We start from the raw sequence: 21,611 nt of genomic DNA, 5'->3' as shown, positions 1-21,611 counted from the left end.
TGCCTATGAGCGAGCCTACTACGGAAGAGCAAATATATATTTATCGAGCGTTATAAGGCCGGAAAGTTATTTTACTTGCTATATTGAGAGAGTTAAGTTATCAGCATATGAGCATATCTTCAGGTTTTCCTTGACTCCCAGTTGATTTCAGTTATTATATTATCAGTACGGTTTCATATTTTAGTATATTGCCTTACATACTCGGTACATTATTTTGTACTGACATCCCTCTCCGGGGGCGCTACATTTCATGCGTGCAGGTTCAGACGGATAAATGGGTAGACCTCCTCAGTAGGTGTTTGCCCGAGTTCAGCTTTATCGGTAAGCTCCCCGTCCTTCGGAGTTTCGGGGACTAGAAGTGTTGCGTACATCTTATGTATATATGTAGATAGGTTATGGATAAGTCGGGGCCCTATTCCGATCACAGTACATCTATCAGTAGAGGCTTATAGACATATCCTGTCAGTTAATGTAGTATGCTGGGCTTGTAGGCCTTATACGTATATTTTGTTGGCTTGTCAGTTGTAGTAATTATGATGGCCTTGCCGGCCCAGCTTTATGTCGACATTTAGTCAGCGTTAGTCACCATTTAGTTTCATATTTTGCATCGCACATTATCTTGTAATGTGGCCCATGGCCAAAGTATGACATTACATGTTCAAAGTCTCTTAGTTGCAAGTGATGCGCTAGAATAGGTGAGGCACTGGGTGTCGGTCTCGCCCCCAAGCTCAAGGCATGACAAATTTAAACATTTTTTAATTACAATCTCTCTTGATTTTCCTACTTTCAAATAAAATTAGAAGAAAATAAATTGTAGAAAGCATTAAATTGTATTGTGCCGACAAACTCACTTCTTTTGTAACCTTTTCGCATCTACTTGATGCACTTTAAGGGTGTCAATGAATTTTTAAAAATCGACTGAACTGAATCGTACTGAATCGATTATTAAGTTTATTTTAATAAAATTATATGTTTTTATATAAATTTGTAATTGTACCATATAACATGGTGGGTTTTTAATTTTATAAAAATAAATCGAAAAATGCCAAATAAATTTATATATGAAAAATATATTTTATATACTAAGTTTAAAAAAACTAATAACAAAGGATTACATTTTTTTTCTTGGGTCTTAGGATCATAAAAATGGCTACAAATGACCAAGTAATTAATATTCAAAGTCCCACTTCTAAACCTATTCTACTACTCATATCGAAACTAGATTAGTTCTATCATCTTGAGTAGCAAGCCACTAGATATTACAACGATCTTCAATAGCAAGCCACAAGGTATTAAATATTTTTCATCTCGTATAATTTAGATTTCTCTTGTTGGATACTAATCCTTTAATAAGCTCTATTCTGGAGTCCTAATTTGATTAGTATCTTTCCACTCGTATGATTTATATTTCTTTTGTCTTTGCTTAATTTGCTTTACATTACCATAGAATAGTGGGATAAATCTCTATTCTGGACATCTTTCATGCTCCATTAATTGTCAATTTTAAAATAGTAAAACTATCTAGAGATTTTTGCTAAAGTCATGTGGAAATACATATTATCTCATTCTAACTTGGACTATTGACTTGTGCATGACATTTATAAAAAATACCGATAAATATTGAAGAGAAGCCGAAATGATTGGACAATTTTGAAAAGTCTAAAATTTTATATATAACATGATTTTGGATTCGAGATACTTATTTCCACAACTGATCAAATATTCGGGATTAATAATGTTATAGCTAAAAGGATATTGAAGTCAAGTCAAGTATAAGAAACTGATTGGATGTATTATTTATAGAAAATCGTTTAATCGTAACACATAGAAAAATTTAAACCTTTCTTATCACAATCTCTCTTGATTTTCCTCCTTTCAAATAAAATTAGAAGAAAATAAATTGTAGAAAGCATTAAATTGTAATAAGCTGACTAAGGGTGTATTGTGGGTCGGGCCCAGCCCGGGACCGACCCGGGACCAACCCATCGAACTTTCTCAAAATCCGTGGGAGCCCAACTACAAAGTCCATGGTGATCCGCTCCCAATTCCACTCCGGAATCTCTATCTACTGAAGTAACCCACCCGATCTTTGGTGCTCATACTTCACCTGCTGACAGTTGAGGCATCGAGCTATAAATCCAACTATATCCTTCTTCATCTGCCTCCACCAGTAGTGCTGCCTCAAATACTGATACATCTTCGCGGAACCGGATGAATAGAATACTGCGAGCTATGGGCCTCCTCCAGAATCAACTCCCGAAGCCCATCAACATTGGGTACACAAATCTGACCCTGTATCCTCAATACAACATCATCACCAATAGTCATGTCTCTGGCATCATCGTGTTGAACCTTGTCCTTGAGGACAAAAAAATGGGGGTCATCAAACTGTCGATCCCTGATACGATCAAATAAAGAAGACCGAGAAACCATGCAAGCTAGAACCCGACTGGGGTCTAAAAGATCCAATCTCACAAACTGGCTGGCTAAGGCCTGAATATCCATTGCCATAGGCCTCTCCGATACTGGTAAATAAGCCAAACTCCCCAAACTCTCTGCCCAGCGACTCAAAGCATCGGCCACCACATTGGTCTTGCCTGGGTGATACAAAATAGTGATGTCATAGTAGCTTTCAAAGTCCACACATCGAGGAAGAGTAACGGGAATTAACCTTATTCTTGGAAAGAATCAATTTGCGATTCCTTCCAAGGATCAAATCTCTTGGGTTGGAAATCTCTTCAGTTTCTAAGGCCTCCTGCAAAGTATTTATACGACAGATTTAGACTTGGAAAAATATACTTTAATCGAACCATCTACCCTCTTTTTGTTCTACTCCAAACAAGCATTGTACTTTTATTAGATTTGTTGTGTAACTAAGTGAGAGAAGGAAAAGAAATAAACATCGGTGAGGCATTGTATCAAGAAAAGAAAAGAGAGATATAAAGACTAGGTTATTGGTGTTAAGCTACGCCATTCAATCAATACTCAGGAAACAACAATCACTAAAAGAGAACACCATTGCAACCCAAAGGGAATGGACTAGGATTCATATTGAATCCAAACCAGTATAAAAAAATTTGTGTCTTTACTTCCTGCATTTAAATTCTGCATGTACTATTATTATTTTATTCTTACCTCAAGTCAACTAATTGTTAATCTAGTCACTCTATTGATAAAAGTTGTTAAAAATAAGCAATTCAACCCTTCTTGTACTTTCAAGAAACACACCAAAGAACAAGGCGAAGAATGCTAAACTTCAGTAGGAGATCCACTAGATACATTGCAGGCAGAGGCGGATCCAGGATTTTGGCAAGATGGGTGCACTATTAAAAAGAGGTGGATCTAGAATATAAATTTTACGGGTTCAACCTTTAGTTTTTACAATTGCATACCCATTGCACTTTTGGAATTATAAGTTCAAAAATATTATTTTTTTAAAAAAATCTTACATCTATATCTATTTTCCATGTTGAAAATATTGAGATCAGTTGAACCCATTGACTATATGCTACATCATACATTGCTACTAGTTTTAATATACATATTTTGTTTAATCATATAATATTTTACAGCGACAAAAGAAGAATAGGAATTACAATGTGTGAAAATTTTGTAATAATAAACCAAACAAAAAAAAAGAAATAAAAAGAAAAAGTACTTAATTAATACACAAAAAATAACACCAGACACACCCATCTCCCATGGGCATCTACTTCTAGAAAAAAAAAGGAAAAAATAATAAGATTGACATAAAATTTAAACTCACAACCTCACCTAGAGAAGTTGATGTTTTATACATCAATATCACACAAGAGAGGGGAGGGGTGATTTGTGTGATGTCCAATTTTTTGTGTGCACAGATTATAAAAGGACATGGTTCTTCTATGTATTCCAACTACGACTGTTGCAGAATAATAAATACAGAAATTAAAGAATACAGAGATTTTTACATGGAAAACACCTGGTAAAAAGGTGAAAAAATCACGACCACTTTCTAATAGGATTTTTCCAAACTCTCCACTAAAATCACTGAGCCAAAAACTGCATTTACAAAAACTCTTTTGTAAACCTAGGACTAACTTTAATCCCGTTGTAGCACATAACCTCTAATTGTTGCGACAACTTCAAGTTAACTCTAACTTGAAAATTCTGAGTACCTATTACAATTGCATCTAGATAAAGCTGAAAGGTACAATATGAAATCACCTACTACAATTGAACTAGAATAAAAGCAAGCACTTGGAACTGGTTCTTCTATCTAGTTCATGTAGCTTTAGGTTTGCACACTTGGATCACACACGAACTGCTTGCAAAATTGCCTTGCTATTTTGCTCTCAATTCACGTTTAACTTCTGCTTATGTGCGTCACCTGTAAAAGAGAACAACACTGAGATTTATAGCGTTAGTAAAATAGAGATTGACTAGAATTATGATGCTACTCTTCCTTGGGGGAAGAGTTCTAGTTGATCTCAACCTCTAACTCCCTCCCTTTATTAAACCGTGTTCTCTTTGATTAATGAGTCCTTCTCCTTATCAATTATGCAACCTTTTCGACCAGGATCAGGAGATATCAAATCTGTCAAGTTAGGTTTATCTCCTTCATGTGCATCCCACATGCTTAAGTCTATCCGTATCTGTGCTCCACTGGGATGGACTTGGTTCATGCCTGAGTTCCTTTGTTAGTCTTCAAAACTAACCTTCACTTGGGACAACAAATTCTCCCTTTTTGATGATGACAAACTCTGTACTTTTCGTACATTTAGGCCCTGTTAGAACTCAGCTCAACATTGATGTAATGTTAAAAGATTTTCCACTTATCATCAAAGACCAGGTTCATTAGGTTATAAATAGAACTATTCAGAATATAAAGTACAATATCTTTTCCTCCTTTTGGCATCAACGAAAAGTTGCATAAACAATATGTGATTCCCAAATTTTAAAAATTACTCATGGCCACTAGGGCAACTACAAGTGCATTCATGGATTAATTATCAATAATCTACTACTAACTCAAACTATCAAGGAAATATCAACAGTCAATCAGAGCAAAAGCAGCAAATTTCATTGATAGGGAGTACGTTCTGCCACAATCCACAAAATGAAACAAAACGGTTAAAACATGAGCATCAAGAAAAAAAAACATCCCGAATATGGGTCACAGAAGGGTCTAGGCAGGGCTAAGGAACTAAGGCTTGGAAGATTTGGGGGCTTGGGTTTTAGCTTGGAGAAGGTGCAACATATCTTGAAGGATTCCATCATTCTTCTCCTTTTCCTTTGTGAGCTCAGTTCTAAGAGCATCTCTCTCAGATTCTACTTCAGCCAAGCGAGTCTTCAGCCTTGCTATCTCAGCATCCTTTGCCCCACTTTCCTGCACTAGGGCTCTAACCTTGCTATTGACAAGTGTCCTTTTAGATGAACTAGGTGTATTAGGAGTGGCAGTGATCTCATAATCGCAAGAAATCAAGGTGTTTCTTCTAAAATGATCTTTGTTTGTCGTCATCTCTCACTTCTTCAGTGGCACCTTACAATGAGCAAGAACAGTGGTGAGAATGAAGCCATAAGGAGTAACATGGATCTTGGATCCATTGATAACCCTATCTAAAAGCTTGATTATAAACCCAGGCCAGTTGATCAGCAGCCCACAATCCAGACATTCCATCAACACCAAGTACATATAGTTGGCAATGTGCCTTCTTTCCTGCCGAGGCAACAAGCACTTGTTGACAAATTCAAACAACACCTTGTGGGCTGGCTTCATTTCACTCTTATACACAACCTTAGCCTTATTAACTTCTTCTTTATTTTCACAGAATTTCCTAGTGATAGCTAGTGCAGTAGGAAGAGAGTCCATACTTGGCCATGTTTACCTTGTGTAATCATCAAATCCTTTAGAAGGTATACTAAGGATTTCACCCAGCTCCTTTGCATCAAACGAAATATGAACCCCTTTCACCAGGTTGGTGACTCGTCCATCCTTGACCTCTGCATTTGCCATGAATTCAATAATCTCATTCCTGGCTTGTCTGCTATCTAGCTGAAGGACCATGTCCTTCCATCCCTGTACCTCTAGCCTCTCAAGAAGTAGAACCCCCCCTTCTTCCTCCAAATCCTTCAAGAGTCTGCCCTTTAAGATAGTGCGTTTGCTAAATTTTGTCAGCTTGTCCTGTTCATGATCAGACTCATCCTCCTCTTCACCACTCCAATCATCTTCTTCTTTAGTAATTCTCACTTTCTTAGCTTTCACTGCAGACCTAGTCCATTTAGCTAGGGTTTAGGGTTCAGCAGATTAGATACAGATGAAGACTTCTTTGAGAAAGTCTTGACCTTCTTGGGCTTAGGGGTCTGAACTTCTACCTTAACAGTTTCATGTTCACCTTGACGGACCGGGCCCAACTCATCCACATCAACGGCCTTAACAGGCTCTGCCATTTTTCATTTCCTTTTTTCCATTCTTTTCTTCTTGCTCTCATCTAAAGCTTTCTGAAATTCTTCCTCCCTTTGCTTCAGTTGTCCCCTCGTGGCTCGTCCTCTTGGGAGAGGAATTTTAGTAGATTTAGAAGGAGCAGCCTTCTTAATCTTATTTGTTCTTGCAGTGCCAGGGGTCTTTGTTTTTGGAGTTCTCTTTTTCTTGGGCTTATAACTATCACCAACTTTTTTCAGAAGATCCGCCATGGTCTCTTCAATAGATGAACCAGGTGCATCTGTTTGTTTTCCTAGATTTACCAGCCCTTCAGTGGCTTCCCCTGAACCACTTCCCCCTGCCTTCTTGCTACTTTCTTCCACCTTTTTTGGCTCAGTTCCACAGATAGCCAATCTACCAGTTTCAGAGGTGGGTGAAGAATCAACCACTTCTTTCCCTTTTTCACTCTCATCACCACACACGCCCTCACTCTCTTTTTCTTTTTCTCTTTTATTTTTACCTCCTCTCCTTCTTGACTCAGTTGTTTCCACATCCACAATAGACCCAACCAAAATAAATCTATTTTCTAAGTCTTCAGCCAAATCAGAGATTACCTCGGTAGAGGGATTTTGCATAGAAGTTACCTGGTCAGAATCAGAAGACCTAGTTCCTCCCCCCTCACTCGCAGACTTGAACGAATCATCAGAATTTTGGGAATCTTGGGCTTGACTAGCCTTTAACTGTGCCTTTAATTTTCTTGAAAGCGCACCTGTAGCCACAGTTTTGCGAGCAAGCATCTTTACTCGCCTTCTCCTATGTTGAAGGGTAGTGTTGGGTTAATGAGTAGTGGAGGAACCGGAGGGGGTAGGTGGAGGAGGTGTACTTGGGTCGTCTTGTGGGTTAGTCATTCTCTCTAAGTTATGTGAAGGATGGGTGGTTTGAATTTTGGAAGAAAAGAGAAGAGAAGAAAAGAAAGTTTTGACGGCTTTTGAAATTATGGGAGAGTGGCAGTGGTGGTGATGATGAATTTAAAGTAGGAAAGTATTAATACTGAGCGAAAGCTTTTAGTAGTCAAATAGAAGTCTAATCACCCTGAAATTTCAGTTTGAATAGGCGGTTAGGCTTCCCTAGAATCTAGGCAATTTAACACGGTGAGGATTCTAATTAAAAACGGAACTGGTTCAAACTTAAATGGATAGGCTTTGAAGATTTTGGGACTAGGATTGGACTCTACTCATGATTTAAATATTAGTATTTCAAATTATGTAGAGTGTAGAAAACATACCTCACTATTCAGATGAACCAGCATTGATGAACCAGGTTCTTCATTGAGAATCCTCTTGATTATGTCTCAATTTGCCAAAATAGAGAAAATATTGTTAGAGATCAATGAGTCATATTAACACATGGCACATGAGTATACTATTTATAGTATGAGACTGAGCAAAGATTAATCTAGTTATTTACACAAGTTTCAGATTTTCTAACAAAAAAATTTATCATTTTTCATTTTTTTTTCATTGTGCATTCTGAACTGGTTTCATTAGGTGATCTTAATCATCCCTAATTATAACCTGTTCCTTTCAAAGTTCTTTCTACTCAGTGCTTTTGTAAAGATGTCAGCAATCTTCTTATCAGTAGCACAAAACTCTACAGTGATCAAGCCTTTCTCATAGTTGTCCCTCAAAAAATGGTGCCTAACATCTATGTGATTAGTTCTCTTATGATGAACCGGGTTATTTGTCATACTAATAGCACTAGTGTTATCGCAAAAAATAGGGATGCAACCAACATCAATTCCAAAGTCTAATAATTACTATTTGATCCACAACAATTGAGCACAACATGAAGCAGTAGCAACATACTCAGCTTCATCAGTAGATAAGGCAACTGAATTTTGCTTTTTAGTAGCCCATGACACAAGACATGAACCAAGGAAGTGTGTCATACTTGAGTTTCTCTTCCTATCCATAAGGAAACCTGCATAATCAGCGTCAGCATATCCCACTAGGTTAAAATTACTACCTTTTGGATACCAAAGGCAAAGGTTAGTGGTGCCTTTTAGATATCTCAAAATTCTCTTGAAAGCAGTCAAGTGAGACTCCTTTGGATTTTCCTGAAATAGAGCACAAAAACCTATGCTGAAAACAATGTTAGTCTGCTAGCAGTAAGATACAAGAGAGAGCCAATCATTTCCCTATACAACTTTTGATCTACAGATGAACTAGGTTCATCTATATCCAATTTTGTGGTTGTTGCTATAGGAGTATCGATTTCTTTTGATTCTTCCATTTTAAATCTTTTAAGCAACTCTTTCAAATATTTCTGCTAATGGATCATAGTTCCATTTGAGTTTTGTTTAATTTGTAAGCCTAAAAGGAAATTAAGCTCACCCATCATACTCATTCCAAATTCACTCCCCATTAATTTTGCAAAATCCTTACTTAATTTCCCAGTAGTTGCTCTAAATATTATGTCATCAACATATATCTACACTACTAGAAGGTCTTTACCTTTTTCCTTCAAGAATAAAGTGTTATCGATTTTACCTCTCTTGTAGCCATGCTCAAGCAGGAATTTGGATAATCATACTATGCTCGAGGAGCCTGCTTGAGCCCATATAGTGCCTTATCAAGTTTGTACACATAGTCCGGACACTCCTTGCTTTCAAACCCTGGAGGTTGCTTGACAAACACTTCTTCCTTCAAGTAGCCATTGAGGAAGGCACTCTTGACGTCCATCTGGTGAAGAGTGAATTCTATGTGTGCAACAAAGGCTATGAGGAGTCTTATTGCTTCCAACCTTGCAACTGGAGCAAAGGTCTCATCATAGTTTGTGCCCTCCTCTTGGCTATATCCTTGAACTACCAATCTTGCCTTTCTACTTGTAACTGTTCTATCTTCATCAAGCTTGTTTCTGAAGACCCATTTTGTGCCAATAACTGATATGTCCTTGGGTCTGGGAACCAGATGCCAGACTTGACTCCTTTCAAAGTGGTTGAGTTCTTCTTGCATTGCATTTACCCAATCTGCATCCTGCAAAGCCTCAGCAACATCTTTAGGTTCAACTAGTGGGAAATCTCTTGTACTAAGCACGGGCTCAACAGCTCAAATTTGGACTACGCTTGCTATATTCAAGAGTAACAACTCATAATCCTTGAGGATGATAATAAACTAAACAGATAGCTATCTAGCTTGGTAATCATAATCATCGTAGATATTGAACAAAAACTGAGGCAATGACGCAATTCTTGATAGATTCAGCAACAAATCGCCTACCGAATCTTTTCTTGACGTTTATGGAGTTGGATCTTTGATTTATCCTCTGATGCAGTAGAATCTTCAACCTTCTTTTCACTTGTTGCTACGGAAAAGAAATTTTGATCAATCCATCAGTTCTCTTTCCTCCATTCACAACAGCGACACAGTTATCACTCTTATTAACTGTAGTAGGATGCTTCTGAAGAATACAACATAAAGTATTGACCCTTGTCACAAGGGATTTCTCATCTGGCATATTTTAAGTGTCACTAAACAAGCACCTCAAAATCTCCTCTTCAATTGACAGCTTTTTGGTATTTCAGTTTTCTGATAAGAGTCAAAGGTAAAACGTATGAAATTAATAAAGTTTTTGAAGGTGAAAGTACGTCGGCAAAATAGAAATCTCAAATGTTAAATTACAGTAAGATGTTAAATTCATGCGTTTCTTATTATCAACTATCATTCCCACAAAGACAAGTACATTGATTAAGCAAAACAACGGCCACATGTTAGTAGATGGGTAGTCTCATGAGATGTATATTTTTCACACACAGCTTCACCGCAATATATAGAGCTTAGACATGCCGTGCAAGCTGCATCAAAGTTTTATGATGATAAAAGACAATAGTAGCACTTAGTAGAGACGTCGATGTGCTAAATTAGATAAGATGAATATATGAGGGGCGGGAATGCAAAGATGTTTTTCACCTTAGTCATGTTGAGCAAACATCTTGCATTGTAGTAGTGGTTGCTGTTACTTGTCCAGATTGAAGTGTTGCCGCAAAAGCGCTGAAATATGTGAATTTGATTAAATGATAAGAGGAGTAACTATCTATAGAGAAGATACCGCATATCCCAATATGAAAATGAAGCTGGAGAGCAAAAATAAGGAAGTGTGTTCATGAATTGTTTACGATTACAACATATATGTACCAACTAAATTAAAGATGACAGGTTTTAGTCATTCAACTATTTAATTTATGTTCGTTTGTCTTAAGAGATAATACAAATGTAGTACTACTCTATAAATTCTAGTTTTATAAATGAATTTTTGTTCTTTATTTAAAAAGGTCGACAAATATGTGAACAGAGCATTGAGAGAAAACTAAAAGAGAGAGAAACGAAAAGATTTCTCCAATGTCCTCCATTTCAATTTTTTCTTTATGTAAAATATTTATGGTGTTTCATGTTTTCCTCACAAGAGCACTAAATCGTTGTATGAATTTTATTATTTCCTATGATAAAATTCCATAAAGGAAAGAAGTCTAAACTAATACAAATGAGTCAGTTGCTAACTTGAGATATAAGCAGAAGTGTCAAAATAGTAGAAGACAATTCTAGTAATGAACAATCCCATATGACAGTGTCTTCCATTTGCTCCAATTTATATTTCCTAGTCTAGGAAATCATAATGTAACACAATATTATCTGATGCAGATGTTACCTGGCATGGTAGCAAGTTCTCGTCGAGCAGTCTCACCATAAGATTAGATTCAATGCCAAGTAATCTACAACAAAATCCCTTGTGGAAGAAACTTTTGGTTGAACTATCACTCTGAACTATCTAGACAACCTTGTCCCAGTTCTTGTTCCCATGCAACAGTTTTACACGCCAATCATATCTCATACTATCGTTCTCTTGAGCGGGCCTTGGTCAATAATAGGATCAATTAGAGACAATTGAGTCTCCACCTGCTGCAAAGAAAAAAACAAGTATCACTCAGTTTTAGAACTTGTTGTATTGAATTTTAAGACGAATAGAGTCGCTAATGAAGCCTGCGACAACAAATAAAATTTCAGATACTTCCAGGATAACTACTTCACAACCCAAATCAAGCTTCTTAACTCAAAGGTTGGCTACCTCATGCTTTAAGATAAACTGGACAAGGATAGTAGCGGGTTTATCTAAGGGTACTAAGAAATCCATTGGGAAATACTACAGTTATGGTGTTAAGGCATTTTACATTATGTTGTAGAGATGCTAGGATTTGATCAATTTGCTTAAGATGCTGGACTCTCATTTTCAAAATCCTCTGCATAAGAAATTTATAATGAAAATTTACACTTTCCAATGGCTGCTATGTACTTGCAAAAAGGTCAAAGAAATTTGAAAAGTGATGTAAAAGCTACCACGGCTCAAACGAAGAGGAGTACATGGTTGAATCTTGAAATTGTCGCCCTTTTAAATTTTTGTATGCTACCTGTGTGTTGATGCCCTTTTCATTATCTTTAACCTATAGCAATAGTTTTTAGTTATAACTAATTCCGTATATTAAGAAAAAATATATAGCAATATGAAAAGCATGACATTCTTTACCACCACAAGGTATTCATACCTATTGAAGTATTGGTGACTTACCTGACTCACTTATCTAATATGCTCAAAAACCTAGAAAAATGTTATATGCTATGAATGCAGCCCAATGCAGCCCAAAAACATAGTAAGATAATTTATTTGTTGCAAGGTATTCATTCAAGAAAGAAAAATTACAAAGCACTGGCTCTTTTTCTTCTTCTTCTTCACATTAGTATGAAGTTTGTTTCAGTAACAGAACAATTCAAATAAATACCCTTCTAACAACATCTAATGGTGATATATTAGAAATTAAAATGATGCAGCAAGAAATAGGAAAATATAGAGGCACAAATCAACAGTCTAAAATACTAAGTAAAAAAGAAGAATCAGAATCATTATCCAATTGAAAATGAGAGATTAAAAAAGTACATGGCAGTCCTTACTCAAAATGCAACCAAAGAGTGAAACCAGAGATAATAAGATACAGGAGCATGCATAAGAAATCTAATTGAAAACCTGGTTGAAGAATTTTGTCAAACACCTATATAACAAAATTTATTAACATATTGCACTTTCTCTACAGGAATCCTTCTCTATTAAGGGAAAAACACAAATACCTAGCATATTATGAAGGACTGAAATAAATCAATAGAAGAAACACAAGATGAGAATAAGATTACCCAGTAAAAAATACCAATAGACAGAGGGAGGAGTGAGAGAGTAGAGGTATGAAGAGAAGAGGCGGTGTTTGCAGATGGAGCTTTTCTTTTCAGAAAGTATCAGGTGTATAGTAAGAGAAATGAAACGGTGACTTAATACTTATCAAAGTTGGGCTACCTGTGTTGGGCTACAAACACAAGCAATCAGATAATATTGGGCCAGGCATACATGTTGACCATGACCTGTCTGTTTATCCTCACTTATAGTATAGGAATAGATAAGAGATAAGAAAGCATCAAAATCACAAATATTCTTTAGTGAAGATCTAGTTTTAATTCCAGAGGTTGGATCAGTGATTATGTTCTCAATGGGATGAGAACTTTGGTACTTATAAGGTTTCACAACCAACTGGTTTCCTCTTGATGTTTCTCCAATGTTTTGTTGCTAAGGAATAGGCTCATAGACAGGTTCCATTGAGGTATTTGATTCAGTTCCCCCGTCAGGTTGCTCTAGATAGAAGAACCTGTTTTATCACATGTTCCTTTTTTTGGTACAGCTTCAGCCTGGGCTGTGATTTCATTTAAACTTCTTACCAGCACAATAGCTTCATCTTCATGTTCCTGTCTCTCAGAAAGAATGTTAGTTTCATCAAAAACCACATGTACACTTTCTTCTACACACATAGTTCTTTTGTTATACACTTTATAAGCTTTATTATGTGAAGAATATCCCAAGAATACTCCCTTATCACTTCTGGGATCAAACTTACCTGGGGAGTCTTTTCCATTATTGTGCACAAAGCACTAGCATCCAAATGCCCTAAGATGGGATATATTTGGTTTTCTCCCTTTAAGTAACTCATAGGGAGTCTTCTCTACAAGAGGTCTAGTCATGCACCTATTGATGATATAGCATGCAGTATTTACAGCTTCTGCCCAGAAACTATGGGGCAGTTTACTAGAAAGAAGCATAGTCCTAGACATATCTTCAAGTGTCCTATTCTTTATTTCAACTACTCCATTTTGTTATGGAGCCCTAGGAGCAACAAAATTATGATTTATGCCATGCATATCACAAAATTCAGCAAACTTAGCATTTTCAAATTCAGTTCTATGATCAGACCTAATTGATGCAAGTTAATTACCTAGTTGTTTCTGAGTTTTTCTAACAAAAAAAAGTTAACATGTCAAATGCTACATCTTTAGATGTTAAAAATAATGTCCAGATAAATCTAGAGTATTCATCAATGTAATGACCCGACCGGTTGTTTTGAGCATTTGCATTTCGCTCGCCAGTTCTTGGGCATGACTAGCCTCGTGTAATATATTATGACTTATGTAAATCGTCAGTTTTGGTTTTCAGGGTAATCAGAATGGATTTGGAAGAACAGTTCTCAGTTTGAAGCTTAAAATTTGAAAGGTTCGACCAAGTTTTGACTTTTTAACATTATATCTCGGATTTTGGATTTTTATGATTTTATTAGCTCTATTAGGTGATTTGGGACTTAGGAGAGTGATTGGAATGTGTTTTGGAGGTCCGGAGTAGATTTAGGCTTGAATTGACGAAATTGGAATTTTGGCATTTTCCAGTTGATAGGTGAGAATTTGATATAGGGGTTATAATGGAATTTCGGAAGTTATCGTAGGTTCGTTGTGTCAAATGTGACGTGTGTACAAAATTCCAGGTCTTTCGGGCGAGGTTTGATAGACGTTTTGATCAAAAGTGGAATTCGGAAGTTTTTGGAACCTTAGGCTTGAATCTGATGTCATTTGGTGGATTAGATGTTGTTTTAGGCGTTTCGGAGATTGGTATAAGTGTGGACAGTGGTATATGACTTATTCGTGCTCTTGGTTGGGGTCCCGGGGGCTTTGGGGTAATTTCGGATGGTTGACGGAAAGTTGGAGTTGAGGAATTGCAGCTGAATTTGCTGAAGTCTATCATAACCGCACCTGCGGCTTGAGGACCACAGGTGTGGACCCGTAGAAGCTTAATTAGGGCCGCAGATTTGGAAATGGGCAAGAAGCACTTGAACCGCAAATGCAGAAGATTGAGCGCACCGGCAATAGCGCAAGTGCGGGAGTTTGATCGCAGGTGCGGTTTGGGGCGCTTAAGTGATTTGCACAGAAGCGCACCTGGGACCGCATGTGCGAGATTTTGTACTGCAGAAGCGGTTTAGCTGGGATAAAATCTATATATTTGGTTCTTCGCGATTTTGTATGGGTTTTCACCATATTTCATTCGGGAGAAAGCTTTGGAGAGCAATTTGAAGAGGGAATTCAAGAGGATTTCATGGATGTAAAATTTTTGGACCCTAAACTTGTTTCTATGATGAATTTTAACATTGTAAGCTTGAAATCTATGGAAAATCAGTAGCAAAAATTGAGGGGTTTAGGGCTATGAAATTGGAGACCTTAATCTGGGATTTGAGGTGTCATTTGTGGTCGGCTTTTGGTATACCTGATATGTATGAACCCGTAAGAGGATGAGGATTCCATTTATGTTAATTTTGTCAGATTTCGAGATGTAGGCCCGGGGGTCAAGTTTGACCAATTTTGGAATTTTTTTACGTAAATTGGTTATTTTCGAGTGGGCTCTATTCCCTTAGCATATTTTGATGGTATGAATCTATTTTTGGTTAGATTGGAGCATTCGGAGGCCGAGTCGAAAGGCAAAGGCATCGCGGGCTAGAGTTTGGACCGGATTGAGATAAGTAATGATTGTAAATGTTTGTCTTGAGGGTATGAAATCCCGGATTTCACATTGTTGTGCTACTTGAGGTGACGCATACTCTAGATGACGAGCATGGGGTCGTGCACCCTTGGGGATTTTGACTTAGTCCGTCTCATATGACTGTTAAGTTGCGTATTTGATTGTGTTTTGGAAAGTATTATCATGTTTTGGGCTGAATGCCATATTTGGGCCTCGTGCCAACTATTTTGGGCCTTTAGAGAATTTTTACTACTATTCCTCAATATTTTGACTTCATATTTGTACTCAGTCATGCCGTATTCTACTATTTTCATAAGTCATATGTATTTATTCTATTTTGATATTTTAAGCTAAGCATCATGTTTTACTATTGCCCGAGTGGCATGAGAGACTTCTAACTGAGTAAGGCTGATGGCCTGTGTTGTGAGAATATTATGGGGTCGGGCTGCGTGCAGCAGTGTGGTATTGATTTATGATTATGAGGCCGAGGTCCTGATGTGTTACGCCACGAGGTAGCTTTCCATGAGGCTGAGAGCCTGGTTGATTATGCCACAAGATGGCTTGTTATTGCGCTTAGGCCGTAAGGGGCCCCTCCCGGAGTCTGTACACCCCCAGTGAGCGCGGGTACCCAGTATGAGTGATATGATATAGCCCGAGGGGCTGTTGTTGTTTCATGTTGTTGCTCGATGGGCTGTTCTTGATCCATGTCTGTCCAAGGGGCTGTTTTTGATTCATGTTATTCCCGAGGGGATGATTACGAGTGATTCTGAGGTAGCTCGAGGGGCTAGTTCTGTTCATATTATGCCCGAGGGGCGGTTTATGGTACCTATTTTGCCCGAGGGGCTTCTTACATTGTATATCATTTATACTCACTATTTTATCACTCGTTTGAAAACATTGAAAGTTATTTTAAAATGATTTTTATTGAAATTGAGCTTGATTTACGTGGTAAATGATTTGTGTACTGCTTTGAAAATGATCTACATTTGTTGTAGTGTTATGACATGGTTTACGTGTTTTCTTGCTGCTCAGCTTTTATTTACTTTTATTACTTACTGAGTTGGCGTACTCACATTACTCCCTACACCTTGTGTGCAGATTTAGGCATTTCTCAACCCGGTAGCTGGTGTTGATTGCTCAGTAGCAGAATCATCGGAGTTAATGAGGTAGCCACCCGACGTTCGCAGTATTGGTTTCACCCTCTTGTCTTCCTTAGACTGTATTTAGTACATTTTTAGACTCTTTGTTGTATTCAGACCTTAGTAGATGCTCGTGACTTGTGACACCCCGTTGTCGGGCTTGTGTATTTATTCCGCACTGTTCATTTTGGCTTACATTATGAGATATTTGATTAATTAAAGGCTTAAAATGACTTTTATTGATTAATGGTTATTTCAGGAATTTTGTCGGCTGACCTAGTTTCACAATAGGGGCCATCACGACTAGGTCAGTTTTAGGGTCGTGACAAGTTGGTATCAGAGCTTAGGTTACATAGGTCTCACGAGTCATGAACGGGTTTAGTAGAGTCTTGAGGATCGGTACGGAGATGTTTGTACTTATCTCCGAGGGGCTGCAGAACCTTTAGGAAATCTCACATTCTTGAATTCTTATCGTGCGTCATTGATTCAGCCTTAAATGTAACTCTTGAAATTCCTTCCACGTGTTTCCATGCGCACATGAGCGCTTGGTATCACTTGTGCATCGACGGCTTGCGATTCTCTGGATGAGGTGTGAGATGTGATCTTGGCATGTTGATGATGGATCGGTCTAGAGGACTTGAGGCCGAGTTTTGTATGTGGCTTGAGTACTGAGACTTTGATTGTGTGAGCACGTGCATTTGGGACTTATATGTCTGTTTGTGTCCTTATTGGTGGGAATTGTGGTTGGATGGCTACGTGATGAGTATGGTTTGATTGTGAGATGTGTTCAGATTGTTCGAATGTGGCAAGAAGAGGTTGCTTGAGGGTAGAATTAACTATTTGGTGCTTAATTTCCATCTTGGTTTGATGTGTAGCCCGAGTTACGGGTGTGTTGAAGGATCTTTTCATGTTGACTAGTTGTGGAATGAAGTAAATTTCATGTCGTGATATGAATTCAGACTTAGGAAGGTTAAGTTATTGCATAATAGTTATGGTTATGGAAGAGTGTAGAGAGATACCATTTTGAGGCTAAGCAAGCAGATTATATTCTGCGGAATGTTCTGAGGTCTGCGTGATCCTTATATTGTTGGTCGGGAGTCCTCTTTTATTAGTGAATTATACGTGTTGCAGTTTGAGTTTGGATCGCGTATGAGAGTTGTCTTGACTATTACGAGAGTGAATGCGAGATTTTTGTAGATGATTAGAAGCGCTGGGTGGTTTCTGTTGCACGAGCTTATGAATGGGTTTAGTCGAGTCTCACTATGGTATTATGGCAGTGATAGAGTATGGGCATTATGAGTTATTGTGTGTTTTGATCTATGACTTTGAGCCAAGTGGGGAAGTCTGCTATTGATTAGTTGATTGCACGGTTATGTGCCATATTGGTTCTAGTTTGAAGCGTACTAGTGAATCAGTTATGGCTTACGGAGGTTGAGACTGAGGTTGGCTCGAGTAAAGGAAATTTCAATAAAGGTTATATTATTCTTTATGAGTGTATGAGAATCACAGAATGACTTGAGTTGTTATTGGTAAAGGATGTACGATGCATAGAACATGAAGTTGCTTGGTTGCATTAAGGTGAGGTTACATTCTGCGGTATTGGAGTGTTATTGGAGCACAGGTCGTTCGGTCTGTTAGATCGGTCTAATTGCGGTTATAGTAGAGTAGATGACTCTCGAGAATGGTTCTAATGGGTTTGAGATTTTACATGTAATAATTGAGGATTTTCAAGTTGTATATTTGGCTAGAAACTGAGGTTTGCATTGGAGGGTGTCAAGACTTGTGGTATTTCTATATCAATTATGGGATTCTATATATCAGTATCAGGAAGGTGAAGGTAATGGCCTTGGATTCTCAGGAAGTCTTTTCAGGGTAAATATTTTGAATGTGGTGCTTTTGGGAATACTTAAGAGAGTATTCAGCGGCTTATGAGCCTTAGACAGTGTGGTTCTATGCTTGGGTCTCGTGTGGCGAGTACGCGTCGAGGATTGTGGTGTTATAGTGAGAAGAAGTGTCAAGTTGAAGGTAAATCAGAAGGAACTTGGATAGATGGGATAGCTTGGTAGTAGGTCGGATCGGCATGGGAAAGGATATAATTAGTTCTTTGGGTGCTTATGAGGTAATGAGTTTCTACAGGTGTTTCGCAGAAATGCTTTTGGGTTTTAGTGACCTGCGTAACTTGGTTGAGTTAGAAGGATTCAGCCCTGACGGTTTAGTTTTGTGCAGATAGAATTCAGAGAGTTCTTGATGGTTTCTACCACAATTAGAGATATACATTTTCTACGAGCGTGAGTAGCATGGGATGTGTAGTGATTTTCTTCTAGATGGGATCAATGGAAAGTTCTTAGCTAGTAAGAACGTAGTTGCTTGTGGCTCGGAAGGGATATGAAGTTCTCATGTTTATCCTAGGATGGTATGGTATATGTGGTGTGTTGTGTAGGATTGAGATATGCATGTGTAAGGTTACAGTTCAGTTTTGAAAGGAAGATCACAAATTCTTAGGTAGCATGGATAGTTCAGATGACTAGATAAATGAGATCACTAATTGATGTGGCTTGATGAGGGTATACATTTTAGCAAGGGTGATGTGTTTGAGTTGAGGGTACTTCATTAGTATTGCGACACTCTCTGGTTGGATCGACTACTGATATTTGAGTTTGCATGGTGGCACAGAAGAATTATAGGAGTACCTCTCATGGTATGATTAGGTATTAGAGGTGTGTTGTGTATTTGGACGGTGAAGTTGGGTGCGGATATGGTGATTTGCGTGCTGTATGGATTTGGAGACTGAGAGTTCTCATAAACAGGTTAGGTCGTGGTTGTGGACCACGTATATCGGTTTTGTGTGGTAACTATTGGAGGGTTGGAAACCCGAGTGGATCCTTGATGCTTAGTATGCTAGATTTTGATGTGATATTAGGTATGGACTGGTTGTCTCTGTGTCGTGTTATTCTAGGCTGTTGCACTAGGACGACGACGTTGGCTATGCTAGGAATGCCACAGATTGAGTGGCGAGGTTTGATGGATTATGTTCCCAGTAGGGTGGTTTTATTTTTAAAGACCTAGCGGATGGCTAGGAAGGGTTGTCTTTCTTATTTGGCCTTCGTGATAGATGTAAGTGCAGAGACTCCTACCATTGATTCAGTTCTGGTGGTGAGGGATTTTTCGGATGTGTTTCCTGCTACTAGGAATGTCGCCGGACAGGGTTGTTGATTTCGGTATTGATTTAGTGCCGGGAACCATATCGTATGGCACCGGCGGAGTTAAAGGAGTTGAATGAGCAGCTTCAGGAACTCCTTGATAAGGGGTTCATTGGTAGGCCAATATGGATGTGTGTTCTACATCGAATCGGCTTGGTTGACTTCGAATTGTATTGTTGAGGAATGTGTTGATTCAATTGTTATTGAGTTTATTAGTGATCTGGGGAGATCTATGAGTTACCTTTCCGTGTTGCAAGACGTTAGGATTTGTTAGTTATAGGCACATGTGGTGCAGTTTTATTAGGGTCTCTTAGTGAAAATTCGAGCGGAAAGAGTATTGGGTATTGCTCAGCAGATGGCGTATCGGTTGTGTCCTTTTGGGTTTGTGTAATGTTATGTCAATTGATTCGCTGTGGTTATGATGATTTGCTTTGGTTCTAGACATCAAATTGCGCGTGGTTGTCGATTTTAAGCATAGTGACTTGAGGTGTTTCATGTGGACCAGTGTTTGGATAGGGTCGCGCATTGCAGCGAAATTATTTGGAGGTATGATCCTTCGGGTTAGATTCGTATGTTTTGTTCCTACGATGTGTGGCGAGTTCTCAGCATTTGTGTGTGGTGGTACTGGTGAGCTTGCGGTACGGCTCTCTCATTTGAGTCATTTTTTGTTTTTTTCTCATGACTTGCGTACGCTCGGGTTGTTGCTTATCGGTGCGCGAATTTCACGAGTTGTGGATTTAAATGGTATTGATGTGTCATGTCACCAGAATAGTTGTGTTGGATTAGATGAGATCATTGGGATCTAGAATGAATACAAACGGATTTGGTTTCAGCATGTTGGGAGGATAATATCGAGGTTCGACTCAGAAATTTGCTATGTTCCTTGTCAAAGGAGAGGGAGCTTCATGAATGGTTGATCTGAGGGATGGTTATGACTTTCTACGTGTTTCATTTATCATTGGCAGTATACGGAAGTGTTGGAATGAGGCTTTATTTAATAAGAGGTTTATTATCGATATTCGGTTGTTCTGAGCAACCGCTGTGATCAGACGTTATCGCTACGAGAGTTTGAGCTATGTGGTATATCATGTAATTGCATATGAGGTTGCAGGTGTGGTTTGTTATAGCTTGTTCGGGATTATTCAAAGTATAAATGTGAGATTCTAATCTTGTAGATGATTTCAGAAGTGCAAATGTGGTTCTAAGGTTTATGGGCTAGGTTGGATTGCAAAATTTCAGTTACATTGTGTTATCAGACCTATATAAGATAGGGTGAAGTGGGATCAGCCCCAGGTATGTGCATGGTGAGGTTACACAACGATTTGATGGTTTTCAGAACAACTCTGGGCACGTTCTAGGACGAACGTATGTTTAAGTGGGGAATGATGTAACGACCCGGCCAGTCGTTTTGATATTTTGCATTTTACTCGCCAGTTATTGGTTATGACTAGCCCCATGTGATGTACTATGACTTATGTAAATCGTCGGTTTTGGTTTTCAGGGTAATCAAAACGGATTTGGAAAAACAGTTCTCAGTTTGAAGCTTAAAATTTGAAAGGTTTGACCAAGTTTTGACTTTTTTGCATTCGATCTCGGATTTTGGATTTTTATGATTTGTTAGCTCTGTTAGGTGATTTGGGACTTAGGAGCGTGATTGGAATGTGTTTTGGAGGTCCGGAGTGGATTTAGGCTTGAATTGGCGAAATTGGAATTTCGGAGTTTTCCGGTTGATAAGTGAGATTTTGATATAGGGGTTGCAATGGAATTACGGAAGTTGCAGTAGGTTTGTTGTGTCAAATGTGACGTGTGTGCGAAATTTTAGGTCTTTCAGACGAGGTTTGATAGACTTTTTGATCAAAAACGGAATTCGGAAGTTTTTGGAACCTTAGGCTTGAATTCGATGTCATTTGGTGGATTCGTTGTTGTTTTAGGTGTTTCGGAGATTTG

General features: G+C 38.2%; 1 protein-coding gene across 12 annotated transcripts; it reads right to left on the bottom strand.

The window, feature by feature from the left end:
- Positions 1 to 1,800: 1,800 nt before the first annotated feature.
- On the bottom strand, positions 1,801 to 12,733 carry LOC104227507 (uncharacterized). 12 transcript variants are annotated; one of them, XR_011406726.1, is made up of 6 exons: positions 12,637 to 12,733; positions 11,105 to 11,355; positions 10,369 to 10,449; positions 7,686 to 9,987; positions 2,672 to 2,755; positions 1,801 to 2,597 (listed from the first exon to the last, which is right to left on the bottom strand). XR_011406726.1 is itself a non-coding variant. In XM_070171875.1 (5 exons), exon 5 carries the CDS (start codon positions 7,195 to 7,197, stop codon positions 6,433 to 6,435), a length of 765 nt encoding a protein of 254 aa, XP_070027976.1. In that variant the 5' UTR covers positions 7,198 to 7,750; positions 8,266 to 9,987; positions 10,369 to 10,449; positions 11,105 to 11,355; positions 12,637 to 12,733; the 3' UTR covers positions 3,966 to 6,432. The 12 variants fall into 12 exon arrangements, 6 of the variants coding, with proteins under 6 accessions (XP_070027976.1, XP_070027975.1, XP_070027974.1 ...); XR_011406723.1 differs by lacking the exons at positions 1,801 to 2,597; positions 2,672 to 2,755 and adding an exon at positions 3,966 to 4,369 and having other exon boundaries at positions 4,475 to 9,987; XR_011406724.1 differs by lacking the exons at positions 1,801 to 2,597; positions 2,672 to 2,755 and adding an exon at positions 3,966 to 4,766.
- Positions 12,734 to 21,611: the final 8,878 nt, after the last annotated feature.

This window comes from Nicotiana sylvestris, chromosome 4, assembly GCF_000393655.2.
Source record: "Nicotiana sylvestris chromosome 4, ASM39365v2, whole genome shotgun sequence".
Taxonomy (NCBI): Eukaryota; Viridiplantae; Streptophyta; class Magnoliopsida; order Solanales; family Solanaceae; genus Nicotiana; species Nicotiana sylvestris.
This window is presented reverse-complemented; position numbering and strand designations above follow the sequence as displayed.

What these genes read in the sequence shown, in the direction of transcription:
- LOC104227507 (XM_070171872.1), bottom strand. Translation starts at nt 7,197, where the DNA reads ATGCTTGCTCGCAAAACTGTGGCTACAGGTGCGCTTTCAAGAAAATTA.